Below are 19,502 nucleotides of genomic sequence, written 5' to 3'. Positions count from 1 at the left end.
AATAAATAAACATTTAAAAATAAATAAATAAAGGGATTCATGAGGCTAATAGGTCATTTCCTTTTAAGGTAGATCTAATCAGAAAATTATGCAAATGTTTCATCTTCTTTCAGAAGTAGAAACAGAGAAAATGAATGACTGAGTTTATTCACAAGTAGTGCTTGTGGCCCAGGCTGAAGAGTAGGAGGACGAAAGACAGGAACAGGCAAAAGGAAAGGGGGTGTACGGAGAGCAGGGTCAAGTGACGCTCTGGAACCAAGTGTGGCCACGGGACTGGGAAGCTGAGGTGAAGGCCTTTGGAATGATGAACATCATAGAGATCTAAGGCCTCAGTACTGACGGTCCTCAAAGTGGATGCTGAAGGAGCACAGAAAGGCTGTAGGGATTTAAGGGGTGAGTGTGTTGGGGCTCCTGGGTGGCTCAGCCAGTTAAGCCTCCAACTTCAGCTTAGGGGTTCAAGCTCCTCATTGGGCTCTGTGCTGACAGGTCAGAGCCTGGAGCCTGTCTTCAGATTCTGTGTCTCCTTCCCTCTCTGCCCCTCCCCCTCTGATACTCTGTCTCTCTCTGTCTCAAAAATAAATAAAACATTAAAAAATGTTTTAAATAAATAAAAAAATTTAAAAAGGGGGTGAGTGTGTTAAGCCATAAGAGAATGCCTTCTCTGGTGTCTACTTCAAATAGACTCACTTCCACTATTATGATTATGATAGCAGTAATTACTTGAGTTGTAATAAGAGTTTAACTATACAAATCCATGTTTCATGGAAATTTTATTTAAGGGCTAAATGAGGAAGGAGGTGGAGGTTGAAAGGAGGAGAAGGAGAGGGAGGAGGAAGAGGACAGGGAGGAGGAAGGTACAGAGAGAGTAGGAGGAGGGACAGGGGAGAGGGAAGTGGGGATGGGAAGAAAACGTATCAAAGAATTACTGTAAAAGTCATAAGTAAAAAAAAAGAGGGAGAGGAAACTTTTTCTAAGCCTTTAAACTTAATGAGCTGGCGAAGAGTCTGTAAACAAAATGACAGCAGGTAGTTTTAAACCTAGTGATCATGGAATACAATGTTCTTTATTTGCTTCCTTAACTCATCTCTTTCTTAGATGGGCATAAACATTTCTGAGGGACTTTCTAAATCAAATTTCCCCTGGATATGAAAATATATGGTTCACTAAGCTTTAAATTAACCCACAAGCTAAGGCTCCAGTAAGTTTACCAATGTGAAAAAGCCCTTCATATTGGAGATTTTCCCAACGCTCACAGGCAAATGCAGTACTATTTATACTTATTTTGCCTGTTAGTAATGAAATTGTTTCTAATTTATGTTCTGTAAAAAGTGACATCTGCTTTTAATTGAGAAGTTCATTAAAAACTCAGACAAGTAAAACAAATTATTCACTAAAATGAAGACAGAGGAATTGAAATGCACTAATGCAGGTGCCTTTACTGTTTGGGGACTCACTTAATTTCTGCCTTGAGACATTTCAGATCCAGACCCCACTGTATTTTTTAAATTACATAAAACATTATAAAAGAAACAAACTCTGCTTCATTTTATGCATTTTCCTCATAATCATCAGAGATGATGTAAGCTGATCTATGTGTGTATATGTGTGTACATACGTATTTATGTATGTATTTATAACATGGCAGTACGTTTTATAGTGGTTTTACCATTTTCTCACAAACCTTCAGTGAAAGAATTTGGGGATGTAATGAAAGTTCAAGCTGAATAGTCAGCTTCTTTATACAGGTTAATATATGCCACAGTGAGAAGATGTATGATATATGTACATGGTGTAATAATATGTGATCATTAAAAACATATTTAAAATATGCATTTAAATGGAGAAATGCTTGTGATAAATGCTAATTGGAAAACTCACATTGCAAAACAATACATACACAATTTTGTAGATAAAAACATACAATGTATTATATACACATACCCAGTTTGGGGATATTCAATTTTATGTATGTTTTATATTGCTTACCCATACCCATACACACCCAGACAGTGTGATTTCAATTTTCTTTAGTTTTATGTGTTTTCTAATTTTTCCAAAATGAAAATGTGTTATGTAATCAGAAAAATAAAACAATAAATATATTTTGAAAGAGCTGCTTTCTTATAGTGTCTCTACTGATGATAATTATGCACTTAAATTATTCAAATAAGCTTCCAAGAGATTCTGTTTTACTTTCTTATCTTATAGTTATAAATATTTTATAACTTTAAACTTGGCTTTTTCCTCTAAATAAAGTTTATGTGGGACGTAAGCACTGGTATTTTTTAAGATTTCCAAATAATACTTTTTGAAGGAACTTGAGGCTAAGATCACAAATCCAATTTATGAACTCACTCAGCAACAACTGGAAAATATTTTCAATGACTTGGAAAATCGGATTATATGATGAATCATGGAAGATGGTTTTAATCTTGAACAGAGGAATGTGAATTCTACTCTATTAAAACATTGAAGATGATATTTCTATACATGTCAGAATACCAAAGATAAGTGTTAATCAAGGACTTTGTAAACAATATATAGACATCTGAAAATTAAGGAAAATATGGACATATATGAAATATATGGGAAAAACCTCTAAGTCAGTGCCTCTTAAGTTTTAGTGTCAGTTCAAATCCTCTGGGGAAATCTGTTAAAATGCAGATTCTGACCCCAACGGTTTAATGGTCAGAGTCTGAGATTCTGTATTTCTAACACTTCTAGATGCCGCTGCTGTCTGGGGACCACATGTTGAGCAACAAGGCTGTAAGTATTCTTTAAGCCTTTAAGTTGGGGGTTGGGGTGCCTGAATGGCTCAGTCAGTTAAGCATTTGACTCTTGGTTTCAGCTCAAGTCATGATCTCACAGTTCATGGGATCAAGGCCCACATTGGGCTCTGCACTTACAGCATGGAGCCTGCTTGGGATTGTCTCTCTTTCTCTCTCCCCCTTCCCCACTTGTGTGTGTTCTCTCTCTCTCTCTAACAATAAATACATATTTTTTTAAAAAGTAAAGTGTGATATCTTCCATCTCAAAAGATATCACACTCCCCCTAAAGCCACTTTCATCAAAATTGCAATCACTTTCTAAGTGACTTTCCTGTCTTCATTATCCCTCCCTCTCATTCTGATCATTCGCAGTTTTCAAGGTAATCTTCAAAAATGCAAATCAGTTTTACCACTACTACACTTGGACGGTACCTCATTGCCCATCATGCCTCTAACCCAAATGCTTACAGGGGCTGGGCACATGATGTGAAAGAGGCAAAGCAAATGTGGGAGGGGGCTAATAATGAGGAAAGGCAGGGACTACAGCAAACAAGCGTGCACATGTCTGTTATAAAGGAACTAGCTTTTACGGGGCTCCAACCAAGTGTTGCTATGTTTATGTGGAAAAATGAGACTGATATTCCCAGATCTTCCAGGTTTTTAGGAGGAAAATCTGGACTTTTTTTTCATAAAAAACATCACCATTTTAAGATTGAGAATAAATTAAAGTGATGCCCCAAACCACCTTCAAAGCTCCCAGGTGTTTCTAGCATGAATGAACTACAAATGGTCTGAACTAAACCAAGCTTTGAAGCAACAGAAGAGAATTAATAGCTTACCACAGTGGTAGGAAAATTACACTGAAAACATCTGAACAATCTGCAGTCACAGAAGAAAATATTACCTAAACTTAAGCAAAGTTTCTTGAAAATATCACTACCATTGACCCTCTTACCAGAGAATTTCCTAATTGAAAGAAGACTGGCGCTTAGTACCAGGAAGTACAAATTCAGCTGCCATAAACTCTCCCACTGGGAAACTTTCAGCCAGAAAGAAGATAGACTGCCTGTTTCATTTACATCACAAAGCCCAACAGAACCTTCCATACCCTTCCAATAAGACCCTAAGCCCCCACCCCCGCTTTGTTAAATTGATATATATATATATATATATATATAAACCATTTTCCATTACTGGGATCTCCCATGCATATATGAAAATAAATCTTGTCTTTACTCCCGTTAATCTATTGTCAATTAATTTGCAGGCACCAATCACTCCGGATAAATTGGAAGAGGAAAAGTTTTCCTTCCAATAGAAGTTTAAGTTCACTCCTAAAGGCAGTTCTTAACATTATTTCTGATTTATACTTCCTCAAAAGAGATAATAAGAAAATATTTGTTTATATATTATTTTAATATATTCTAAAAACAACTATGAGCTCCAAAGTTTGAATTTGAGCCTTGGGGAATCCAATCCATATATGAGAAAATCTAGGAGTGTGTAAGGCTCTTAACCCAAAGGTGGTTTATAATCATCAATGTCTGCTATTTCTTTATCTGCTACATATGTAAAAGGAAAATATTTTTAATATTTGGTAAAGAAAGTATAATGATTTAATACAATTTACTCATAGTCAAAGATTATAATAAAACTTCCTTTTGTTCAATTATTTCAACACATTCTGAATAAGGTGTCATATTCATTAAGAGATAGGAAGTTTTCCAAATTCTTATTTGAATATATTCCAGTAAGAATGATAGAGGCATTTTCAAAATTTATTTACAAAGAACTTACTGAGTAGACTAACAAGCAATACAGAACAGCTCCCTGCTGTTCAAGTTAGCTGTGGGGAGCAGAAACGCCTACTTTCCCTGTGTTACCAGATTATTTATATGAGTTTCACTAATGAATCCCCAGCTTGAGGCCTTATTTATACACCAGACCTCCTTTGAAAGAAACATTCCCTCTTCCTCTCCTCATACCATACCCAAACAAAACTCCAAAATATAATATGCCAGTTCCTATTTAAGGCCATATAAAATTGGAATACTTCCCTAAGAACAAGGAATGAGATGGTTGAAATAGGACACATGAAAACTATTTGAACATTTACACCATTCATGGGAAAAGAAAAACAACATTTTCGGGCCACTGCTAACATGTGGGTGCTTTCACAAATAGTTTCTAATTGAATTTTCATACCTCCTCACGATAGGTGAGCAAGGTAAGGCTAAGAGACATCAAATGCCCCCAAAGTTATATAGGGAGTGACAGCAGGGATTTGAACCTTTTTTTAAGATGTGGGTACAACCCATTATAACATTATAAACTTGTTCATCTAGGTGGGAAGAGGGCCAGTCAAGGTAGCTAAGGAAAGTATCTAACCAGCAAATGTCGATAGGTCCTTTCAGAACCCTTAACACTGTAAATAAGACTAACTTCACAGGGCCCTGAGTTTAGAAGAAGCCCATGTTCAGTTTAGTGTTCTGCTGTTGCTGTATTGAAATCTCAACAATTTATTAAGAAAGGCCTCTGTGTTCCTGGGTGGCTCAGTCGTTTGAGCGTCCAACTTCGGCTCAGGTCATTATCTCACGGTTCATGAGTTCGAGCCCTGTGTCGGGCTCTGTACTGATAGCTAGCTCAGAGCCTAGAGCCTGTCTTCAGATTCTATATCTCCCTCTCTCTCTGACCCTCCCCTGCTCGTGCTGTCTCTCTCTGTCTCTCAAAAAAAAAAAAAAAAATAAATAAATAAATAAATAAATAAAGGCCTCTACATTTTTACTTTGCAATAGGCCCTACATATTATGTACCTGGTCCTTTTTTGCCAGAGTCCAGCTCCTGCAGGTCCAGGGTTCCCCCGAAGGATGACGGTGTAGGCAAAGAGAAAGTGGGAGAGCCTTGCGTTTCATTCTGATCCCCAGACAAGCACCCCTACCCATCTGGCAGGCAACCCCCTCTTGTCTGGTTCTCAAGGTTTATTTATGGCAAAAGGTACAAGGGCAGTAAATGATTTCCCATAGATAAGTTTTTCAATTTTAGCCACAGGCACTCATGTTGTCATAGGTATTTTTACAAAACCTCAGGTCTAGCCTCAAGGAAGCCTTCTTTAACCAAAAGGCAAACAGCATTCTTCAGTAAAGTTCAGTTTTTTATGAGTAAGGGTCATTAGGCAGTTTATAACTCTAAGAGAAAGTTCCCAGAAAAACAGGTTCTCAGGAGATATGCTTGCTCTCATAGTCCCAAAGATGATTGATAAATTTTATTGCAGTAGTGACTCTCACAAAGGCATTCAGGCCCAGAAGGTATTCAGTTGTCCATATTGTTTAGGGGAAAATTATGTGTTGCATTAGGGTGTATCTAGTTTACTTACTTATCTTTTCCCTGACCAGGTGCAGTCACGCCTCAGGGACAGGGAAGGGGGACAGCCAGCTCCTGACTCTAATTAGCAAAGTGTTTTGAGGTTTGGTGCTCAAGCAGAAATGAAAGCTTCAAGAGGGTAGATTTTGGGAGCTATCTGGGGGCAAGAGACCCTGCAAACTTGCCGTGTCCTCACCAGGAATATTCACCCTACCGGTGAGCTCAAATAGCTCCCAACACTTTTTCTATATGCCAACAAAATGAGGAGAAAGTTTACAGATATAAGAACTTTCCTTGAGGAACCATAAGGTGGTTTGGTCTCAGTGTTAGGAGCATATGCCTTAGAATAGAATAAAGTTTGATATCATGACAGGAGATATGTCAGAGAGAACTTCCTGGGCATGATGCTTTCTTTCCCTACCTACTTGGTCGGTGCTTGTCAATGTACCATTTTTAGGACAGAAAATAGTGGCTCCAGTCTAGTAGCAGCTACAGGGAGGAAATAACATCAGGATGGCACTGGAATCTGACCAGGTAGATAGTTACTATATGAGAGATAATCAAACTGATCTGTTTCTTAGTGAGCCCTCTCTAATTCTCACTAAGTAAAAGGGATAGAATGTAATCCAGAGAAATGGGTCTTGAAACAAAGCAGGACTGAGAGTCCAATCAGTGGGAGGTCCTCCAAGGGGTCCCCTTCTTTCTATTTGTCTGGGGTAGAGGGGAAAACCAGGAATGGTTGAGCCCTAACTGAAACAAACACAGATCTCTTCACTCACAGGCACCCAGTCCCCCACCAACTCCTCTAGAAGGGGACAAGTTAGAGCACCAGCTTTCATACCTTCCATGCCTTACCAGTCAAAATTGCTGATATCCCAAGGGAATATTAACTAGAGGAAAATAACATCTGATTAACACATACAACAAACTAAAACACCTGAATCAGAGGAAGTAGAATTAAGGCTCTGGACAGATCAAGCATTTCATATATGAATATAGTATACCTTAAGATATAGGGAAGAACATTAGATAAATGAAGCAGGAAAAAACAATTACAAAGAAGAATCAGTATGAGGCAATGAAATGAAAAATGGAATCGCTGAAGTGAAGAACTTGGCAAGAGGGCAGAAGAACAGAAGTACAGTAGGAGCATCAGTGAGCCAAAAGGTCAGGCGTTAAGAAGGGATAAAGAAACAGGAGCCAATTAAAATTGTGAAAGATAGAAGTAGAATATTAATATCTATATAAAAGAACTTGCCAAAGTCTTATTAGAACTGAGTTTATATGTCAACAAATATTTTCTCCAGACTATGAGAGACCATATATTACAGGGAACATAATTCCAAGTATACCTAAATTTTGTGAATAAACCACTTTGTTTGTTTTAAAGAAGGCAATGATCCCATGTAATTTGGATCATATCGTGGGCTTAACATTTAGGGATTTTGATAGAATTTTCACTGAAAAAACTTTGACATCCAGAGTTTGACACCCAGAGAACAAACTGCTGTTTAACCTCAACAACAAAACATAATTTCCTAAACAGATAAACCAAATGGTGAAAAACTTTAAAGAACTTTCAAAAATCATCAGTCAAAACAGTCTTCTGTAATTGAAATCTTTTATCAATCAGGCAAATATTCAAACAAAACACATGGAATACCTATATATACTGCAGTGTTCAGAGAGAAGCCATAAACAAACAAAAACATCATTATCCCTGAGACTTCAGTCCAGATAAATGCAGCCTACTGCTTCCCCTGCCTGTCTCCCTCTCCCTGTGCCTGCCACCAATCCCAGCCTCCCACACATGTAAGTATTTATTTGGTTTGTCTTCCTTAGTTTCAGCCCTTTTCTAGTAGTGCTAAGCCCATTGTTTTCCAGAGCTTCAAGACTTGTCCTTATCTATAGCTATCAACCACCCAAGATATTAATAATAGAAAATTCTCTAAGTCTTGATGCTGATTGAAGTTTTCACTGTTCCCACTCAATCTACTACAAATGGACTTTTGTTTCCTTAGAGATCAAAATGCGGCACCTGTAAAGAATTTGGGAAAGTATTTATAGACCCCACACATACACATGAATCAATTTCCAAATAGCAAGATGCCAAGGGGAAAGGAGCCCCTCTGCATGGCCAGTCATTCTGCTCATCTTGCTTTCAGTAGTTCATGATTCCATTTTGCACATTCCGCATACCTACAAGTGGTTGACTGGCTGGTAGCCATTACATTTTTTGCAAAATTAAGAAATGTGAAGCAAGTTAAAGAAATGAGGAAATATAAACGGGAACGGCAAGAAACTATGCCTGGAAATCATAAAAGTGAGAGCATAATGAGACTTCAGGTAGGAAAAATATTTTTTAGAAAGCTAGAAGAATGTAGTTTAAGAGCTTGGTCCTTGGAGTCAGACGAAACCTGGAGTCAAATTTCAGCTCTGCTACTGATAAGATACATCACATTGGTCAAGTTACTTGCATCCCCAAGCCTCTGTTTTTTGTTTGTTTTGATCTCTAAAACAGTACCTACCCCTTATAGGTTTTGTGATCATTTAGATGACGGATCTCTTGAACACCGTGTCTGATACATACTATTCAAAAAAAGATAGTTATTATTGTTGTAAAGTCTGTTTCATTGGTTATTATTCTAGAAGCCCAGTGAGTAGGTGGTTGTATTAGCTAATGCTATCAGAATCTTTACTATGTAAATAGTGATTATTCAGAGAGAGTCTTAGTACTTCTCTATATTACCTGCAGAAGTGTATTGAAAAGAAGTCCATGCATTTTAAAATTATTTTTTAAAATGTCTCTTACCTTTGCTTTTATTATCAATTCCTCATGCTTACAAATTAGCTCCTCATTATCTGAAAGTGATGAACCTAGACTTTGTTCCTTTAAATCTCTTATGGTTTTCTGAAACCAACAAGTAACCTAGGTAAGAAGCAACAAAGAGAAACAAAATTTCAAGTGATTAGAAAGGCAAGTAGAAATTCAGAAATATTTTCTTAATCTTTCAAAACTTAAGCTATTTTAGTCTCTTTTTACAGAAGCTCATGTCACATGTTAAATTAACATGATTGGGTTTGTATTTTTTCTTCATTTCAATCTCTACATAAGAGAAAAAATAATCCCTGAAGAGCATGAAAAATTATATATCAGTTCAGTAGATTACATGGAATAAAGAAAATAATTCAAAATCTCCTAACAACAAAGAACCAAAATAGATTCCCATAGTCTATAAATCATGCATTCTTTTAGAATAAAAATCTTCTCTGGATAAGAATATGAATGTGAGTATAGTTACATAAACCCACATGAAGCTATTAAACAGTATTTGTACAATTTTACTTCCACTCTAAAAAGACAATGCAATAATATTTTGTTGCAATTGCTGAAAATTTGTATTCAGAAAATGAGAGGTTATAAAATTCTGTTGATATAATAAATAGCTAAGGGCATGACTCACATTCACTTAGATTTGATTTACAATACATGCTTTACACAGAATTGAAACAACAAATAGCAAAAGACTTTAAAGAAGCTGCACATTTTTAAATGGTGACATATGTGGACATAGGACCGCTGACATGGAGACCCTGGATGTAGATTCTTTATTCCAGTTAAAACAAGGAGAATTTTACTCTCAAATCCTGTGCAGTGTTATCTTCATGATCACTTCGCAGCTACTGATCCCTAAGAGCCCACATACAACATGTTAGACAGTTTGCTACTTGTTTTGGGGCATCATTTCTCTTTCTCTCAACAACTCTCTAACAAGTATGATACCATCACTGTAGTGGTAGGTGAGGAGAGATGAAGCAGCTTATCCAGGGCCATACAGTAAGAGGCAGGACCAGGATTTGCCTACAAACCTACATTAATACAAAGTTCATGCTCTTTCCACTGTGCCCTGCTGCCTTCTTAGATCATCTAAAGTCTTATAGCCCTGGTCATTAGGGAGAATGACTTGAAACCTGAAAAATGAATGCTGGCATGCCATTCAGAATGGTGGGCAGTGCTCAAACATACAGACTAGGTTGTCTTGCCTGCAACAGCCTCAGAATTTCTTTAACTCCTATAACATGGAGAAATGTGTGAAGCAGGTGGTCAGAGAGAAAGCTAGGTAAGTCCTGAAGCTCTCCACATAATAAGTGTACCCCCTACACACACACACACACACACACACACACACACACACACACACACACCAAGTAAGGAGTTACCTAGAATAGGACATTCCATTACCATTACAGGTCTGATACCACAAAGCCGATTACAAGATCAAATGGTCTATACCAACACTTAGATTTTCCAGCATGGAATAAGCAGTACAACTTGAAGCAAGAGGGTTTCTCCAGGTTTCTGCTAAATGGAAATCTTTGCTAACTAGCATTTTAAGCTACCCTCAGTACAATTAAAAAGTAATGATAACCTTATAGTAGTTTTCATGTAAAGCACACCTCATTTTCTTCAGAATATTTGGTAACCTGTACATAATGTACACATTAGATGATCTCCTTATCAAATATTATATTAGTGTATTTATAATTATTTGAAGATAATCTGTATTTCTATTCACCCAATTAGAACTAGATGATATGTACAATATGCATATTAGAACCCACAGAGAGTATTTTATCAAGAGCTATAAAATTTATTCATTAATGGGGCACCTGGATGGCTCAATCAGTTAAGCATCTGACTTCAGCTCAGGTCATAATCTCGTGGTTCGTGAGTTGGAGCCCCACATCGGGCTCTGTGATGACAGTTCAGAGCCTAGAGCCTGCTTCAGATTTTGTGTCTTCCTCTCTCTCTGCCCCTCCACTTGCATGTGTGCTCTCTCTCTCAAAAATAAACATTAGAATGTTTTTAATTTATTCATTAATTAATTTTTATAAAAATAATTTCTCACAAAAGATGCAGTAAGACCATATAAATACACAACCCCAGAGCAATGATTTAAAGCCTTCATCAAAGAAAACTAGATCATGAATATAGCTAACTTTAAGAGAACATTTATTTTATTAAATACTGGGAGTGAATTGCATTTATTCTTAGCTAACATGGGAGGAACTCAGAAATCTTAAGAATGCTTTAATAGGGAAAGTTAATACAGAATCTGAGTGAATAAAAAATAGGTACAAACAGGTGTTTGCTAATCTCTAAAAACAGGTGAAAACCCTGAACCCTCAGATAATCCTATTCAATTTTGTGAGTCAAAGACTTGTCATCTAGCACATGCCATCTCAATGATGAAAGCGAGGAAGGAGTGAGTTGCTTTAATTTTTAAAAGGTATCTCCTGACCTCATCCCCTAGATTTGGCAAATACTATGTCAAACCCCCAAAGGTTACTATTCCTATATGGCAACACTAGTCCCTATAGGAGAATGCAGTGATTCTGTGCATTCTGATCACATACCTTCCTGATAAAGCATTCTCACTCTCTAGATCTACACATTTTTACTACCAAATGCACCCTGGGAAGAAACATAAAAACGAGTTGGTATAAAACTCAGAAGTAAGTAGTTCATCGTAGGGGTGTTACATGTCATCATGAGGCATCACACACATGAGCAGCCTATTAGATCAGATTTACTGTGCGGTGCTGTGGGATGCACACAAAATAGGCTCCCGGAGTCCTTCTCAATTAAAAGCAGGACACCTAAATTACTGAGAGTATGTCAACCATAATACTCTGCCACCCAATAAATCAGTCATTGCATCTCACAAGTAGCTACCGCAGACAGCTGCATAGATATTCCAAGAGCCCATTTTATAAGAGTTTAAATGATATCAGCTGCTGTCCAAAAGCCTGAGTGAGAAGTACAATAAATGATGCATCAGGACATTCTGTAGAACATGTTCCTTGCAAAAGGATGAAAACATGAGCCAAGAGTTCAGGGGATATAGACAGGAAGGAAGAAATCATTCAGAGTATGTAATGGAAATCGGTTCCGGGCAGTGATGGATAAAGGGAGAAATGCAACATTTTTTCTCTCTTCTCAGTTCCTACCTTACAGCTTGAACACAGCAATGTGTTCATGATCATCCCACCAGTTTGATATGACATTCTGGGTACTCCATGCCCAGTGGAGTTAGAACTAAGATAGAGAGGGAGTAGAGATCTTTTTTGGAGAGGGAAGGGGAACACCTATCAGAGAGTCAAAGGAAATAAAAAGAGAAGGGAAGTCAGAAGATACAAAGGAGTGATTAGGCATATTCCCTGAGAACCAAGAGATGCCTTGGAAGTTAAAGAGGAGTGCCAGGAAAAGGCACTCAAATGCTTTATGTGGACCTGCACTGTCCTGTATGATAGCCTATATGGCTACTGAGTACTTGGATGGTGCCAAGTCCAAACTGAGATGTGCTCTAAGTATAAAATATACAGCAAATTTCATAGGCTTTGGATAAAAAATAATAAAAATACCTTGCTAAGAATGTTAGTATTGGTTAAGTATCGAAGTAGTACTTTAGATTTGTTAGATTAAAGAAAATGTATTATTGCTTTCAACTTCTTATGTGACTCCTTACTTATTTAATGTGGCTACTAAAAAATTTGAAATCACATATGTGATTTTAATTGTATTTTTGTTAAATGGTTCTGCCGTTCAAAGATACTCAGACTACCGTGTTGGATAATTGTAGATCTAAGGACTAAGTTTTAAATAAAGGCGATTTAAAATAGCAGAGACAAGAGAATGTTGAAATGAGATCTCAGTTGGTGAGCATTTATGGACCACTGAGTGGAGGCTAAGGAGGTAGAGCTAATAACACTTCCAAAGAAGTTTATTGGTTTAGTAAAGGTAGGATCTGATGACAGCTTTAAGGAAGCAGAGACAACAAAGGGGCTTCTCTGCACCTTTTTTTATTCTTTATTTGATTAGATGAGACTCAAGCATTTTTTGAGACTCAAGCACAGCAACTGAAGATGGATGAAGGAGAGTTGAGGTAGGAATATACCAGGAAGAGGGGAAAGGCTGAAAGAGAGCACTAATGGGGCGAGGAAGGGCTAGTTTTTGCTTGTTGGACAACCCAACCCCACCTCAACACCCTGCTGGGAGGTAAAAATGAAGAAAGTAAGAGATATGAACTGAACCTTTGCAGAAAGCAAGCAGGGACTACACTAGCCAGGTTACAAGTTACCTTATTCAAACTTTACATCGCTCCTCTATGGAGAGATTTGCTTTTCAGCAGAGGAAACACACCCAGCAGGTATGTTATGAGATTAGGCAACTTGCCTAAGTTCACACAACCAGTAAGAGGAAAGTCCCATGGGTAGAGGCAGAAATGTCATGACTGGAATTCATACTTTCTTGTCTAATGTTTTTTCTCTCATCACCTCCATCTGGAGAACCAAAGGATTCCAGAGGAAAGAAATGGTTCTATAGGCTATGTGTATGAACATTCTTAAGATAAAAACACAAATGCAACACCCTAGTTACAGAATCTAACATGGAAATAGGTTTTGCGTACCACCACGGGGGCTCAGTGGAAATACTGTGTTAGAGAGAACAGATGTGTAGGTCAGGCCCATCAGGAGCAGTGTGTGAGACGAAGAGGTCGGCTGAGGGTAGAGGTGATAGTAAGGGCAAACAGAATTCCAAAGATAGGAGTAAAACATGGGAGCGCAAGCAATATAAAATGCTGACAGTTAAGAATAGAAACCTCAGGTGGCATGAAGGTGAGCTGCTGCTGCAGCCCAAAGCGATGCATCAGACCACCAAAAACTACCAGTCTCTTCTTCTGCAATTTGTTCTACAATCTGAGATCAGATCTTATTTCTTGATCTTTGTTTGAAACTATGCTGGAGGAGGCGAGCTGGCAATAAGCAATTCAAATCACCTTAACAGAAATGCTTAAGGGAAGATGAAAATCTCTTCAAATTACTTTCATTTTCTTTTCCATGTGCAGAACAATTTTTGACAAATAACTGGTTACTACTAGAGATAAGAACTGATAAAATTATCTTCTTTAATCAAGGATTTTTTGAAGTCTCTCTTCCAATTATCAAAAATGCACACATATATAAAGCTGTTTTCAATCATAATGGATGGCCAGAGATGACAGTGTTAATGTCTACTTTGTTTTGAAGGCATGTTAGTATTATAACAACTAATTTGTCTCCCATAAGAATTTTTTTTCTTTTTTACAGTAGGGAAACCAGTAGTCCTTATTTTGTACTAGACAAAATGGTCAAATGTGCTCTGCATTTAACTAGGCAATAAACAAACTTTAATTATTCATTTGTTCCATTGGGTGATAATGTGTACTAGGGAAGGAGGCACTAAAGGCATGTTGCTAATGTTTGTACCTGAGGGCTTGGGAAAAGGGAAGGAAAGAATTACTCCCCAAAACATGAGTTGGGTTTCTTTTGAGATGCATTCTGGGACTAACTATTGGCTTATGATTATTTGACCTTCATCTCCAGAGATTCTGGAAGGATAATGTTCACAGTGTTTCTTTTGTGGAATCTAGAATCACTCCATGAATTATTGAAGTCAACTAGAAGGTATTAGTATCTCTTCAACAAATTATGGAATCCCAGTATTCTCTACTGATGGGTAGTAGGAAAGCTAAAAGGTGCTGTTTGTCAAGAAGCAAATTTGTTACTTTATAAACAGATTCAAAGATAATCTATCTCCCTGTCTGGAGTCACAATTTTATGTATTTAATTATTCTGATTTGTGTTGACATACCATTTTTCTTCTCACATCTACACAGAAGAAAAATGGCACTAAGGACTTCTCCCTTCCCTTCCCAATGCTGACCTCAACTCTTGTTTGTGTTTATGTAGACTCTTTACTTTCAAGTACTTAATGATAGAAAGCCGTTTATCAGTGCAGTGGACATCTCTGGACCTAAATTTTATTTCTAGCTTTCCTTTTGACTCACTGGGGCAAATCCTCCCAGCAGTAAAAGAAACTCTTTATTTTAAGAAGGGAAACAGAGACTAGTGTCCTAGCAATGTGCATTTCTGCCAAAAATACCTAAGGCACGGTTTTCCCAATATAACTTAGGGTTCCACTGCAAGCGATATGGAGCTAATTATATTCCCTGTGTATCTGTGTGTGTGTGTGTGTGTGTGTGTGTGTGTGTGTGTGTGTGTGAGAGAGAGAGAGAGAGAGAGAGAGAGAGAGAGAGAGAAAGCGAGAGAGAGAGAGATACAAAGACAGAGAGAGATAGAGATAGAGAGACAAAGAACAGACATAGGGCTACTTAGGAGTGAACCAAAGTTTAACATTCTCACATTACCATCCCCATTCCTAAGTCACGCAGCCAAATAGATTTCACCCTGAAGCTTTAGCCTACATTCTTGGTTGTTGGAAAAACTGAAAGTCAGAAACTCATATTGACAGGATAAATAACTGCTAAGTTTTAAGAGACGTTGTTATTCTTTTAAAATGTGCTGTTTATTTTATTGTGCCTAATCAACCATAAGAAGTATAAATGAGCTAAAAAATAGCTAAAGGGTAAAGGAAGTTAAAGAGAAAACTGATTTTAACAAAAAACATCTTTTAATGTTTATTTATTTTTGAGAGAGAGAGAGAGAGACAGAGACAGAGTGTGAGTGGGGCAGGAGCAGAAACAGAGGGAGACAGAATCCAAAGCAAGCTCTAGGCTCTGACCTATCAGCACAGAGCCCAACACAGGGTTTGAACTCACAAATCATGAGATCATGACCTGAGCCAAAGTCAGACACTTAACCGGCTGAGCCACCCAGGCACCCTGAAAAAATTAATTTTAAACTTTATCTTACAAATACAGTTGACTTTCTTTTTTTTTAATTTTTTAATGTTTTATTTATTTTTGATACAGAGAGAGACAGAGCATGAGGGGGGAGGGGCGGAAAGAGAGGGAGACACAGAATGTGAAGCAGGCTCCAGGCTCTGAGCTGTCAGCACAGAGTCTAATGCAGGGCTTGAACCCACAAACATGAGATCATGACCTGAGCCAAAGTTGGAGGCTTAACCAACTGAGCCACCGAGGCACCCCTAAAGTTAGCTTTCTGAAGAAACTACACTGACTACCAAGCCATGTAATGGCATCTATTTCCCTTCTATATCATAATATTTTGTAAAGCTAAGATTACCTAGTATACATTTAGAGAACTGGTGTGGGATCTGGCCAATGTGTAGGATTTTATGTGTAGAGATTATCCAGTAAAGCTGAGAAAGTGACCATCAATATACAAAGTGATGTGGTGAACATCTGAACATTTATCAAGCACTTACTATATGTCAAGCTGTGCTCTAAGCATTTTTACATATATAACGTGTTTTTTAATAGAAAATCTATAAAAATTTATAAATACTATTATTATTCCCACTTTTCAGAAAAGGAAACTGAAGCATAGAAGTAATTAGTAAATGTCAAAGCTAGAATTGATATCTATGCTATCTGCACCAGAGTCCCTCTGTCATGACCTTTGACATGCAGTGTCTTTGAAAATAATACTGGTTAGCATGCATTCTAAATAGGAGGGATTTCTATTGCTTTAAAATCATATGCTTCTCCTGTACTGTAAGATACTTTGCATTTACTGCTCACATGTCTTAGAGTAAATTCTAGAGTTAGCCTATGTGTTAAAATAAAACTCTGCTGGGGGTGTCTGGGTGGCTCAGTCAGTTAAGTGTCTGACTTCAACTCAGTCATGATCTCAAGATTCGTGAGTTCAGGCACCGCATCCAGCTCTGTGATAAGTGAGTTCAGGCACCGCTCCAGCTCAGAGCCTGGAGCTCGCTACGGATCCTGTGTCTCCCTCTCTCTCTGCCCCTCCCCAACTTGCGTTCTGTCTGTGTCTCAGAAATAAACACACACACACACACACAACTAAAAAAGTAAAATAAAACTCTGATAAATTTTAATCTACAAGTGGCTAGAAAGTCATGCATGTCTGTTACTGGGCTGAGCTATTGGATACCAGTATATCCAAGATAATTCAATCCTTATTTTGATTTTAAGCCAGCCAGTGTCAGCTGCATTCATAGAGAGACTTTTTTATAAAAAAACACTTACACTAAACGAGGCACTTTTATGTTATCTCATATTAATTTAATCTAGTCAGCCATTCAAGATCTAAGTCCTGTTTAGAAGATAGCATCATATAAAGGAGAATACACTTGTGTGTGTCTAAGTGTACGCACACACACATACAAAAGCTTTATAGCTCCCCACCAGGTACAAGGCTGGTGCCCTGAAGCTGTGTGTATTATATGTGACATCTTTGATGCCATTTTAATTGCCTATTGACAAAGAATATGATTATATATGGCTACATGATTATTATATTATAAAACCTTTCAAATGTGAATTCTGTTACCTGTGTTTCCTCCTGCAAAGATTTGTATCTTACAAGTATATGTGATCTGGGTAATAAAAAAGGATTATATGCCCTTATGTCTTACTTAATTCTCTTAGATGTCCTTGACACTGTCTTGCACAAAGAGATCATGAATAACTTAGTTTTAATTATTTGTTTGTCTCACTTATGCCTGATTGGAGCAATAGAGAAAAATTACATTCATAAATCTTCTTGCTAAGATAATTGATTATGCACGAAATATTCCAAGCTGCTTCTGATTTTCATTAATGAAGCAGATTATCTACAAAATAAAATGCTGCTGGAGTTGGGAAGAAAGGTCAGCCAGCTGCTCATCTTTAAGTGTAAAACAAGTGCACACTTTTATCTGAAAAACAATGATAACAAGAGAACATGCTATGATTATGCTTATCAGACCATCACATCCCAATTAAGATAGAAAAGTATGTGGTTTTCATTAGGCTTTTTTTCCTGTGACCAATATAAATTCTATATCACCACCATTCTGGTCAGCTAATTTCTTTTCCAAAGGAAAGTTAGCTGAACTATATCATTCAAGCATTAGGCAGTAGCACTTAGAAACAGAGAAGCACTAAATGCACCTTTTAAATGGCTCTTATGAGAGAAGACGCATCAGATATTCAGACATCTACATTATTATTCATCAGTGATCTTTGCTCTAATTCCCCCCCTTAATTTTCCTTTTTCTTAAGCAGTTAAAATGATTGACGAAGCTGGAATTTTATTAATGTAAGATTTAACAGCTCTTATGTTCCCTTAAAATAAGTAAAGACCTGACAAAAAAAATCTTTACCTTCCAATGAAGCATGTGCCTCTGTAGAAACTCATGGTTCACCAGTGTTCTAGGATTATTAGGTAGATCATCTAGGGACATGACAATTATACAGCCCAATTACTATCTAACAGAGTCACACCCAACTTGGTGGTGCTGCTGCTGCCACTGTTCACCATTGCATCAACAGAGCTTTAAAATTAAAAAAAAAAAAACCTTAAAAACCTAGGTAATATAATTATGCTTGTATCTACCTGGATCTTAAAATACTTCATTGTTCACATAATTATAAACACACAAAGCATTAATTTTTGTTTATAATATTGAGAAACTGGAGAGACTCTACTTCCTCATCAATATGATTTTGTTTTAAATTGTGTAATAGCTTGACACACCTTTGTGGCTCAGTTTGTTGAGTGTCTGACTTCAGCTCAGCTCATGATCTCCTGGTTTCTGGGTTCAATCCCCACATCAGGCTCTGTGCTGACAGCTCAGAGCCTAGAACCTGCTACAGATTCTGTGTCTTCCTCTCCCTCTCTCCCTCCCCTGTTTGCTCTCTTTCTCTCTCTCTCTAAAATAAATGTATATTAAAAAAATTTTAATTGTGTAATAGCTTCATATCGAGACAGACAGTAACTACACTTATCCTGGTAAGCATGAGCATTGCATAACATATAGAATTGTCAAAACAGTGTTGTATACTTGAGACTAATATAATATTGTATGTCAACTATACTTCAATGAAAAAAAATTATGCTACATTAAAATAGTATACTATATTAAAATTATTGTACTTTTGACACAAGAATATACCTATGGCTTGTTCAGTTTAATTTAAAAATGAGTTAACATAGGTCTAACAGGAGAAACCTAATGGAGGGCCATGGGGAAGGGTAAAGAGAGTTGGGGAGAGAGAGGGACACAAAACCTGAGAGACTATTGAATACTGAAAATGAACCAAAGGTTGAAGTGGGAGGGGGAGGGGAAAAGGGGCTGGTAGTGATGGAGGAGGGCACTTGTGGGGAAGAGCATTGGGTGTTGTATGGAAACCAATTTGACAATAAACTATTAATAAATAAATGAGTTAATAATATAGTATGCATAGGTTAATTCCATTAGTTTTTATTTGTTTAGTTAGGTGTTCCTTTAATAAATGTGTGTGTGCCTGTGACTGTGCTCATGCTCTTATAAAGGTCTGGAAGGTGGCAGTATGCCAAATGCTAATAGAAATTATCTGTGTGGATAGTGATCTCATCTACATT

At 37.3% G+C, this 19,502-nt stretch overlaps 1 protein-coding gene across 1 annotated transcript in view; it reads right to left on the bottom strand.

Moving 5' to 3' along the window:
- The window catches only part of CCDC141 (coiled-coil domain containing 141), a 219,447-nt gene that overhangs the window by 117,733 nt on the left and 82,212 nt on the right, over window positions 1–19,502 (bottom strand). Inside the window, exon 7 of the mRNA XM_029934315.1 lies at window positions 8,941–9,057. Coding sequence (XP_029790175.1) covers window positions 8,941–9,057 — 117 coding nt within the window. The remainder of the gene's footprint in view (window positions 1–8,940; window positions 9,058–19,502) is intronic.

Source organism: Suricata suricatta, chromosome 3, assembly GCF_006229205.1.
Source record: "Suricata suricatta isolate VVHF042 chromosome 3, meerkat_22Aug2017_6uvM2_HiC, whole genome shotgun sequence".
Lineage (NCBI taxonomy): Eukaryota > Metazoa > Chordata > Mammalia > Carnivora > Herpestidae > Suricata > Suricata suricatta.
Note: the sequence above shows the minus strand (reverse complement) of the source record. Positions and strands in the feature narration are given on the sequence as shown.